General features: G+C 42.3%; 1 protein-coding gene across 1 annotated transcript; it reads left to right on the forward strand.

The window, feature by feature from the left end:
• Positions 1-807: 807 nt before the first annotated feature.
• LOC108922153 (S-arrestin-like) lies at positions 808-6,709 on the forward strand. The gene is made up of 15 exons (XM_018732098.1): positions 808-855; positions 1,166-1,226; positions 1,393-1,437; positions 1,597-1,796; positions 2,032-2,091; positions 2,210-2,277; positions 2,377-2,512; positions 2,651-2,735; positions 3,222-3,294; positions 3,914-4,051; positions 4,716-4,793; positions 5,078-5,092; positions 5,267-5,319; positions 6,344-6,353; positions 6,543-6,709. The coding sequence occupies exons 1-15, from the start codon at positions 808-810 to the stop codon at positions 6,634-6,636; spliced, it is 1,164 nt and encodes a 387-aa protein (XP_018587614.1). The 3' UTR covers positions 6,637-6,709.
• Positions 6,710-11,798: the final 5,089 nt, after the last annotated feature.

The raw sequence follows: 11,798 nt of genomic DNA on the forward strand, positions 1-11,798 counted from the left end.
ATATGTTGAATTTACTATGATAACAAAAATGTTTTTACAACATGGAACATTTTTTCTGCTTTCGAGAACCTGCAGTGCTTGTTTTGTTGGGTTCAGAACATTCCTGAGCTGCTTTCTGTGCTTCTGGGTTATGTGAAACCCCTCTTTGCTGGTGCTGAGAGTCTGATGATTAATTTTCCTAAGGTAATCCCTTTATGTCCCCCTGCTGACCGCAGCACCCAGACTGCTGACATTGACAACAACAGATTATGGCTCAGCCTGTTCATGCCTTGCACAGACGAGGCTGTGCAATGTAATTATTTCCGTGTGCCATGTAAAACAAATGTGAAAGATGAGCTGTGTGCGATTCTTACTTCCGATAGTTTATAATATCTCAGGTGTTTGTGTAATAATGACACATGCACCACCTGAGGTGATTAGACCATTTCGTAATCATGCTGACGGAAAGGTGTTTTTTTGGGACGTGGGGAGGGGCTTTTGCGGTACAAATACTGCCTTATTGGATTGGCTTCAACACTTCACCTCCCAAACCAGTGACTCTGACCACCACAGGTCAGCTTGCTTGCTTTTGACTTATCTGTTGGGTTCTGTGGTCTTGTTTAGGAGTCTATGGGAGAAATTCCAAGGAAATGTTCCAGTAGCCGTTACCAAAGGAGTTGTCAGCGGGGGTCTTGCTGTGATATTTACAGAAGATTGCACCTTCCGCTTAAAGCAGCAAAGGACTTGGAGGTCAATATTTATTGCTAGTCAGACTGCAGTGACACTTTTCTTTCTGCTCCAGGCGGAAAAAAGGCGCACGCATCCACCATGAGTCCTAAACACATCGTCTTCAAGAAGCTGTCCCGTGACAAGTCGGTGAGTGGCGTGTGTTTTCAGGTGCTGAGGTCTGAGAAACCACGTCATATGTTCCGTATCTTGTGTAATTAAAGTGAAAGTTGTACCAGAGCTTTTGGTTTTGGATGCAATATATGTCATTAATTACTTTTTTTAATAAATGTACTTAATCTTGAAGAAAATTAAGATTTTTTTTTTAAAGGCAGTTCTGCTGCTTGTGTAAATTCATAGACTTGCTGCAACAAAAGTCCTACTCAACTGGTCTGTTGAGGCCATGCCTTTACTAGTTGAAAAGCGCTGCTGGTAAAGGTGGCTCCATTTCTCGGAACAGGTCAGCGTGTATATGGGGAAGAGGGATTTTGTGGACCACTGTGACTTCGTGGATCCAGTGGGTGAGTTTACCAGGAGGAGGACATGGTGCCCTCAGTCTGTTCCATCGGCAGTACTATAAAAGTTAAATATATACGCCACCACGACTGTCTGTGTCTAGTTATGTATTCAGTCATGTTGCTGCTGTACTGTGCGGTTCTAATCTGCATTTACCATCCCATACCCTAGATGGAGTAGTCCTGATTGACCCAGAGTTGGTGCATGGCAAAAAAGGTAAGCTTTCTTAGTCATTTTGTGCTTCAACATACATCATATGATGGCATCATTCAGCAGAAGGTGCTTCTGATGTAATAGAAGGTATGCATGCAGACTGATTTTGAAAGCCAAAAATTTAAAGCATTAATGGGAACTGTGATTTCTGCCCTCTGCCAGTGTATATCATGCTGTCCTGCACATTCCGGTATGGCCGTGATGACATGGACGTCATGGGTGTTGCATTCCGCAGAGACATCTACCTGTCCACCCGTCAGGTTTACCCTCCCCTCCAGGATAAGGAACGGAGCATACACACTAAAATTCAGGAACGACTGCTGCACAAGCTGGGGGACAATGCATATCCCTTCTTCTTTGAGGTGAGGAGATCTGGAATCGATGAGTCGGATGCAGCCGAATGTTTAAGGTGTGCGTCTGTGTGCTTTCAGACCGTTGTAAATCATCCGTGCTATGCCATGCTTTAGTAGCCCTTGGTCTCATGTCGTACCTCTCTAATGATTATAAGAATACTGCGTGGTGTGTGTGTGTGTGTGTGTGTGTGTGTGTGTGTGCGTGCATGGCCAGCGCAATGCTTGTTTCATTCATGTGTTTCAGTTCCCAGACAACTTGCCCTGCTCTGTGGCTCTCCAGCCTGCTCCTACTGATGTGGGAAAGGTAAATCACGGACCATCATCCTCATGCCCCCTTACACACAGCATGCAAAGGCAAAGGCTGTGTAGTTTGTATGAATGATTCACTGGGGAACTCATCTCTCCTTGTTTTCACTTGGCAGCACTGTGCTGTGGAGTTCGAAGTGAAAGCTTTCTATGCTGAGAACCAAGAGGAGAAAATTCACAAACGGTGAGAACAAACTCCACTCCATCTTTAGCCGCATGACAGAAACTGAGGGACATTGTCAGAGTTACTGCGTTTTTTTCCCCAACCTTGTACAACACCCAGGAGCTCTGTGCGACTGGCTATCCGAAAGGTCCAGTACGCACAAGAGCAGGTTGGAGCTCCTCCAGTGGTGGAGACGACCCGTGAGTTTGCCATGTCCGACAACCCTCTTCACATGGAGGTCAGCCTGGAGAAGGGGGTAAGTCCTGTGAAACTGAGCCCAGTATAACTGCAAGAAGAGCTCAAATCAGTCCGAGAAGGATGAGCGGCGGAAGGAATGCAAGCCTACGGGGAGTCATAGCAGGCTAGCCTTTATTTCTGCAAACTTTCTTGGCAGACGTACTACCACGGGGAGCCAATTAACGTCACCGTGAACATCACAAACAGTTCCAACAGGCCTGTGAAAGAAATCATTGTTTCAGGTGAGGAGCTGCATACGTCATTTACATATACATACATATTTCAATGGAACTTTGTCGTTTCGGTGAAATTACACAACATTTTTCAAAGTTCTTAGTTATGTTGATTTTTCTGTTGATTATGATTAGCTAAAGTTTAGTGATTACTAAAATACCACTAGTTCTTGTAGTGTCAGTTTCAGCTCAGTACTCTGCAGCCATTGGAAGATTCTAGAAGGTACCAGAACATTGTAGAAAGTACCAAAACATTGAAGAAAGCATCAGATCCTAAAAGGTGCTGGAATATTCGATGCTTGGAACCCGGTGCCAAAATTAGCAAATTTCAAGAATGTGAAATAATTTCTCTAAAAACTGACATATAGAAAGTAATGCCAAAAGTATGATCAATCTAACAAAACTGAACAGAAAATGCAACAAAAAAAAAAAGGAAAGAAAATAATGACATTTTTGTTAGATTGTGTTATTTATCCTGCTGTGTTTTCCTTGCAGTGGAGCAGGTGACCAATGTGGTGCTGTATTCCAGTGACAAGTATGTGAAAACGGTGGCTTTGGAGGAGACCTCGTAAGTATACATAGCATTTTTAGCATCAAGAAGACAACCTGCTATTTAGTTCACTTTTACTTTACACTTGATAGTTTATACATAGTATAAATACACACTAACTCAAGACTGGACACATAGATATAAAGAAAACATTGTGATTTAATTTCCTGTACAGCTGATTGACAGGAAAGCCTCACTCATACAACCAAAGCCACTTTTTCGCACCTATCCAAAAATAAATACAAAATCTTTGGGAATGTCTGAAAAGCTGTCTATAAATAAGCAACCAAAGAAGGATAATTTTTCTCACAAGGGAACTTTGGTGACTGACAGCTGCAATCAGAAAACATACTGTATGCTATTCAAATATTTCATGTATATGTTACTATTTTTCACTTATATTTAAATTATAGCGTACTATAATTATAGTGTACTATGTTGTTTGTATTACGTTAAAACAATTGCATGCTGGGCACTTTAGTCATAGGGTTAATTACCTCGCAAGTTGAAGATCCCAGGTTCCAGTCCGTAGTACCCTGCTGTGTAAGTGAGAATATAGTTGTGTTAAACAAAATTAACACCATAAGTCATCCAGGAAAGTCATCCGCTAAAAAGAATTTTTTTTTACTCCCCCCAGAGATTCTGTACCTGCCAGCAGCAGCTTGAAGAAAGTGTACACCCTCCTTCCACTCCTGGCCAACAATCGTGAGAGACGTGGTCTGGCCCTTGATGGAAAGCTGAAGCATGAAGACACAAATCTGGCTTCCTCTAGCATGTGGGTCACCAAGAAAAGTTTTTAAAAAAAAAAAAAAAAGAATGCTTGAAAGGTTGTCAAGGTCCAAATAACTACCAAGTTAAGGATGGGCCTTGAAAAGAATTGCCAATGAGTTGATAACAATTAATGCATTGAGATATATAGTTGATTTTTTTCAGTTTATGTAAATTCTACTTCTCTCTGAGTAGCTTCACTCACACAGTACAGTACAATGGCTCAGAGCCTGCTCTGTGTATACTACATACTGTATTACTGGATATTATTGCACACCGCTGTCATTGTCACCAAACTGCAAGTGGCACGGCAGATCATTTAGTAAAGTTTTGCATTGCAGATGTAGATGATGAATTTGGCGCAATGCCATTGACACAGTGTGTCTGTTTAACTGTATGGCCAGAATCACTGTAGGCTGTTGAGCACTAGTGCAGTGCAGATGTGGGGGTATTATCGAAGTCTCCAGTTACAAAGCCATTATACTGCGCTACAATAGAATGACTAAAATGCATTTCAATAATTCATTATCGACGATGTGTCAGGATGAAGAGCATTTGCAGAAAAGAGGGGCTGAACTGCTCTCAGCATGAAAGTGTCTTTGTTACCAGTGTCTTCAGCTCTATATTCATATATATATATACAGTATATTTTTTGTTCTCTCCCCCTGCAGTGTGAAGGAGGGTGTGCTGAAGGAAGTACTGGGCATGCTAGTGTCCTATCGAGTCGTGGTAAAGCTCATAATTGGAGGGTGCGTATGAATATTTAGAGAGCATTTTTGATCTTGAACAAGGCTACTGTGAAGGTTAAGGCACCAACCACACTTGTGACTACAGGCTTGTTGAATTCCTTCCACAAGGAAATCTAAAATAAAACTTAATGTCTAAGTAAGCCTCATGAGGTGTCCTCGATCCTGACAGCTTCAGTAAATATTTCACCTGTACAAAGTTTGTCATTGCTAGCAGACAGTATGTGAGCTAAATGTGTTTAGCAGTTGTCAGGAAAGTCCTTATTTTTCTACTGTCTTCTTCACAGGATGATTGGAACCAGGTATGTCTCGTTTTATTCTACTTATTTCTTTATTTGTCTTCTTCTATATGTCTTAAGTTAGGTGGTCAGTCTTTCTTAAGGTTCTTCTGCTTGGTTAGTTAAAATGACACCATGGGTCAATCACAGACGCAGTGAAGTCGCTGTCTTTCACTCATCTGTCTGTCTGTCTTCCAGCGAGGTTGGAGTAGAGCTTCCATTTTTTCTCATGCACCCTAAACCTGACGTGGGTAAGTCCCAGCACATACTTGTGTTGTTAGTTGTTAGATCTTTTTCTTCGATTCTCACAATGAATAAAAAATTACAAATCACTTTCTTGTGAAGCACACTTTAATAGACAGGCTTCCTTGGACAAGTTGTGTATTTGAAAGCTGCAGTGTAATTGTAGCATGTTTGTGAGTGCTTTTATTAATTTCCAAAGAAAGCATTCACATAAACTGAAGTACTCATTATGAACAGTTTAAAACGTTGACTGTCAACAATCTTTTTTTTTTAATATCGAGAGTCTGGAATCATTCATATATATGTATTTATTCATTTAGCTGACACACTTTTCCAACTTCTCCTTTGGAAATGCACGCTATGTAGTAATGTCACCCCACATCCTATTCACCCAAGGTGACTGAGATTTACATTTATTCACACTTTTCTCAAAAGCAACTTACTATGTGAACCTACTTATTATTTACCCACTTATAGAGCTGGGCAGTTTTTTTATTATTGTAATTTAGGGTAAGTATGTTGCTCACGGGTATGAGAGCTGCAGGTGGGAATTGAACCTGTAACCCTGGGGTCTAAAGGAAGTAGCGCTAATCACTACACTACCAGCTGTCCCTGTACAATGCTAGATATACTACTTACAATACAGTAAGTCACTCACCCATATACCAGTGAGGCTCTCATACGCACATAGAGTGTATATAAATATATATAATGGGTAATTTAGAGACAGCAATTTACTTGAAAGCATGTATTTGGGCCAAAAATTCAGTTTCCTGATCATGGAGTTTGAAGTTATTCTTCCTTTAAAGCTCAAGAACCAGGAATGAAGTTGAAATTAAAATTATTTTGTTTAAAATATTTCCCACCTACCAACTAAAGTTTCAGTTTGGCGGTCGCCTGCTGTAGATAGACTTTCATCCCCGAGACTGCACCTTACGCGTGATTTTATGAGTATCAAACATCAACGACAGGTGCAATAATAGACAATATAACATGCTGTTTATTCTTTTCCTCCCTGCTGTTCACCTGCAGTAAAAGAAAGGTAAGAAATTCTTACCTCACCGTGTTCACCTAACTCCATTCTGCTGCAATGTAATGTTGGAAATGGAGACGAGAAGATCCTGAAGGAGCGGACTGTGAATATCGAAGTGTGCACAGCAGGTAATAGTACACGTGACTTACTGCAGTGTCTCCCTCTCTCTTCCCATGTTTTTTCCCCGGCTCTGCACAGCGAGCTGGAGGAGGAGATGGTGTTTGAAGAATTCAAACGCTCCTACCTGAAAGGCATGATCGCCGATGACGACGAGTCACCAGCCGAGGGATAGAGGCTCTACGTGGTCCCTGGGGATAGGTGTGACAGGCACGTCGAGTGTGTGACACGTTCCCAGAAACGCCGCAGGCCCAAAGACGACAGACAGACAGAGGGTTCCAGGTGTATATATATTTATATATATATATAGTATATACATATATATAGAGGGAGAGGTTCCCAGTAGCAGTCTATTGGATCTGATTTTACATCCTTCTTGTGATTAGAAGTTAGTTGCAGAGGGTTTTCCTGCAAGAGCAAGGAGAGCTAAAGGCAGTGTTTCGTGCTGTTGTTTGTCGTAGCGGTAGTGTCGCTGGGAAGGAAGAGTGGTACAAACACAATTACAGTGCATGTACTTGCACTGTCACGAAATAAAGCCTTTCCAGCTCTGTGGCTTCGTCTGGATGCGGTGGCTGCAAGGTGTGCATGAAGAAAAGGTTGTGCTTTGCTCTCTTGTGAAATTCAAAGTGACTCTTAGCATGTATTATTAAGATTATAAAGTATATCACACTATTACAGTGTACAATATGTGGCAGAAGGCTATCCGCTATACCTGCAGGGTATTGGCTATAACTGAGAGCTGAAGCTAAAACAGAACGGGTAGGAGCACTGATCTACTGAAGGCCATCTTTACTATGGTGTCACACACTGCTCAAGGCTAGGAAAAGTGTAGAGAGGTAATGAAACATGCACCATGGTGGTGCTGCACAAAATTTAAAAGGAAAAAAAACACTTAATAAAAAAATAATACCTAACACCCATCTGATGAAGAGGGAGCAGCTCGAAAAAACGCTGGCTGAATTTAGCATTCTACTGGCTTCCACATTGTGATGATGATTTTTTATTTTCATTTATTAAATTATTTTAATATAAATACTTAAAACGACACTCATCTGGAGATAATATAACTTGTACGTGCACAAAACAAAAAAAAACGTTTATAGTACTGACTTCTGTTGATATGGAACTACAGTTAGGTGGAGCCCACGGAGATGTGTGTGTCACCGAAGAGGGGTCATTAGGTGTTAAAATAAAAGAGGGCTTCCTCATGAGTCCATAGCAGTGTCCAGTCACCAAGCAGACTTGACGTCAAGGTCACCTGTTCCTGATTCCCTCAGTGAAATTCCTGCAGTACTCTTCAGCATGGTACTTTGGTAGCGTTCACTCGCCATCTTACCATCATTGCACACTGCTGCTCTGCTTCATGGAGAGGAAGGGTTGGGGCCATAAGGAGCCTATCCTGCAATCACAGGGTGCTGGGCAGGTCAGGATACACCCTGAAGAGAACACCAGTCCCTCACACTTAGCTTGAATTGCGCTGGTGTAATATCTAACAATGAATAGGTAAAAAAAAAATACATTTTTTGGATTAAAGAGTAATCTAAGTAAATATACAATAATAATAATTATTATTATAAAGACAATATTCAACTTCTGTAGCTCTTGTAGCTGCTTAGAGTTACAGCATCATCTTGGGGACTTTTTTTTATTTTTACCAGCTGTAGCAGTTGAGTGTGAGTATTAAAAATCATAAACCATTTCCCATCTAATTCTGTCTGTTATTCAGTCATTCATGAGCTCTGAATGAACCTGATGGATGAATTTTATTCTATTTTATTGCACTGTATGCAGCTGGGCAATTTTTTTAAAAGTCAAACAGGAAACTGTTACATGTATATTATGTACAGAAAGTGTAGCTGAGCACCTCAAATAGTCATGGGACTGAAGGTTTATGCAGCACAGCTGCTATATTGCTGAGGTTCTCTAATTCTGTCACCATTCAGGTACATAACTGATTCAACACTGCACTGTTTTTGAACAGACAAAAATACTGAGGATATTTATTTTCAATTGTTTTCTTCTCTATTTCCAAAAATGTCTTTGTTGCGAAACAAACGTCACCAGTGTTATTTGGCTGTAAAACACACCCAGAGTAGGACTGTGATGAACTGGGATTAATTCACTTCCCTTCCACAGTGTTTACAGCTCGTGTTTGGTGATCGGTCTCAAGATGACAAACCCTGAATGTGTTTATGGAAAATATGAATTTGCGGACCTCACCCCTCGCTACGCCCCAGCCAGACCGCTATTCTCCACCCCCTCTGGCTGCTTCCTTGTCCCACAGACACGAGTAACAAAATGAAAACCCCAGATGTTCTCGGTTCTGGCTCCCATGTGGCGGAGGGACCCTCCCTCCATCACACTCAGAACTGCTGAATCTCTTTCAACATTCAAGAACAATATCATTCACACTCACCCCTCTCCAGATCACCTGTCTACTCCATAAATCGACATTATTTGTCACAATTACCCTTATATTTTCCTTCTAAATGATATCTTGCTACTCATGCGATGTCATTATTAATATCATCTATTTCAAAATTTCTCCTCTCTCTGCAAACTCTGTATCCACCAGTGTCATGTATGCTGGTACAAACAGTGCCCTTAGACAAACTTGCTGTTCTTCAAGAATCATATCTATAGCTCTCCGTTAGGGAAATTTTGCTATGAATTATGTGTGTACAGGTGGTCCCTGACTTACAATGGGGTTACGTTGCATGAAATCCATTGTAAATCGAAAGTACATTTAATACACCTAATCTACCTAACATCGTAGCCTACCATACGTGCGATGGCCATTACGGGCTTTCTGCCTTCATGCAGGGCAATTATCTTGAGTTTCTCCTCAAGAGTAATTGCCCTCCTCTTCTTCTTCCCACCAATGGCAGGAGACACAGATGGGCGTTTTGTAAACATTATGGATGCACAAAACACAATGTAGATACGGGGGGGTATCTGTATAGCGACCCCATTGCGGACTGGGAGATGCAGATCGCTGCTGCTGCCCAGCATCGCAAGAGAGTATTGCAACACATATCGCTTGCCTGGGAAAAAAATCTAAATTTTAAGTACAGTTTCTATTGAAGGTCTATCACCAGCTCACCATCGTAAAGTTAAAATCGTAAGTCGAAGAGCACCTGTAAATGTAAATGTAAAGCATCTGAAGGTTGCCAGATGTTGATATATATTACACATGTTGTTTCAGGGCAATGAAGGACAATAAAAGTCCTGTGACAGACTGGTGACCTGTTCACAGTGCTCCAAATGTTTCCAGAATAGGCTCTGGAACACAGTGACCCTGCACTGGACGAGCAACTCGTGAGAGTTTTGTGGGGGAAGGGGCAGAATTCACCATGGTACTGGGTTTGCGTTGTATGAGCCAAAATTTTGACGAGTCTGCTTACAGACAGGAGGTCCAAGAGCTGGCTGTCTGGTGCAGTCATAACAACCTGGAGCTGAACACGCTCAAAACAGTGGAGATGATCGTAGACTTTAAGAGAAACACCTCAGCATTATCCCCACTCGCCATCATGAATAGCACTGTGGCAGCAGTGGAGTCATTCAGGTTCCTGGGCAACACCCATCTCACAGGACCTGAAGTGGGAGTTCCACATAGACTCCATTGTGAAGAAGGCCCAGCAGAGGTTGTACTTCCTTCGCCAGCTGAGGAAGTTCAACCTGCCACAGGAGCTACTGCTGCAATTCTACTCCGCAGTCATTGAGTCTGTCCTCTGCACCTCTATAACTGTCTGGTTCGGCTCAGCTACGAAGTCAGACATCAGAAGATTACAGCAGATAGTTTGGACTGCTGGAAGAATCATCGGCACATCCCCCCCCAGCTCTCCAAAAACTGTACTCGTCCAGAGTCAGTAAAAGGGCTAGCAAAATCATTGTAGACCCCTCACATCCAGGCCACTTCCTCTTCGAACCTTTGCCATCTGGCCGACGCTACAGAGCGCTGAGCACCAGGACAGCCAGGCACAAGAAAAGTTTCTTTCCTCAGGCCATCTATCTCATGAACACCTAAATCTCTCCCCTAGAGAGTAAACCAGTGCAATACATAATGCTATTTATATTTATAACTTTTTATCACACCATATCTCTTCTCACACTCCCTTGTATTTGTAACTAGTGACTATTTTTGTATATAATATTGGGTACTGTATATTTTTATATATTTTTCATCCCTTATTCACATACTCTATCTTCTCATCTATCTTGCCACTGTCATTCTGTCTGTGCTGTGGAAGTTCCTGTCACCAAGACAAATTCTTTGTATGTGTGAACATACTTGGCAATAAAGCTCGTTCTGATTCTGATTCTGATTCTCTCTTGCTTATGTTTTGCTGATTTTGTACCTACCTCAGTTGCCCTGCTTTCTTCTGCCTTAAGAGGATCACATCTGTACTCTGATTTGGTTAGTGTTGAGGAACGAACGCTCCTCTCCTGAACCTCCATCCAGCAGGACGCATTTCTGAGGCTTCAACAAAATCTAGTCGGAGGCACACAAGCATTACGAAGCTTTTAATGACAGTGATGTGCTGACTGAACGTACACGCCAAGTTACACACTTCTGCTGGCGGTCGTGTTTATGAGTTCACCTACTGAAGATGCAAGTAAGGTTAATTTCAAAAAAAATGTTTGAAGACTTCAACAAAACCGTACATTAATCATTATTGGTACGAACTAATCCAATGAGCGATGTAAATCCCAAAGGTTTGCAAATGTGCAAACCGGGTTACCCCCTGGATCAGTCGTCCATCACTTTAGCAGAGTTTCCTCAGACAAAGTCAACTGAATTAGTGTATTTTGAGGTAAGAAGCTCTGGCAAAAGTGAGGCTGGGTTTAAAAGAACAAGATCCAGTGTAATAATGAAACAAAAAATATCAGCCCCTTTTCTTGCTTGCTTCCCGCAGAACGAAGAGCACCACTAGAACTAGAAGAGACACGCATGTGCGGTGGAGAAGAGGGGCTGAACTGCCACGCGAGCTGGAGTCGAGGGCCGGAAGTGGGGATTCGCCCAAGAGCAGCTCGTGAAACCTGGACGCGGAGAGGTTGTGCTTTCGTGACCTGTCCTGGTTCGCCCACAGAGACGGTAGCGGAACACCTGGACTTGACACCACCATGTCCTCGTGGTGCTCGCTCCCTGCTCCCTGCACCGTACCGCAGTTTAGTTCACGTCGCTCTACAAACTGGCAGTAGGAGGCTGCAGGCAGAGCCGGCCCCACTCAGGTCATTGGTTTCAATCCCATTCCCTGCCGTTGTGTTTTTTGTCCGTCGTTGTCGACGAGGACCATTTAGTCACACTAGGGTAGGGGCGGGGGTGCGTTGTGCGTG

Source organism: Scleropages formosus, chromosome 10 (assembly GCF_900964775.1).
Source record: "Scleropages formosus chromosome 10, fSclFor1.1, whole genome shotgun sequence".
Taxonomy (NCBI): domain Eukaryota; kingdom Metazoa; phylum Chordata; class Actinopteri; order Osteoglossiformes; family Osteoglossidae; genus Scleropages; species Scleropages formosus.

Coding starts and splice junctions, on each gene's coding strand:
- LOC108922153 (XM_018732098.1), top strand. CDS start 808: ATGAGTCCTAAACACATCGTCTTCAAGAAGCTGTCCCGTGACAAGTCG. Junction 856..1,165: donor AGCTGTCCCGTGACAAGTCG/GTGAGTGGCGTG, acceptor TTCTCGGAACAG/GTCAGCGTGTATATGGGGAA. Junction 2,278..2,376: donor GAGGAGAAAATTCACAAACG/GTGAGAACAAAC, acceptor TACAACACCCAG/GAGCTCTGTGCGACTGGCTA.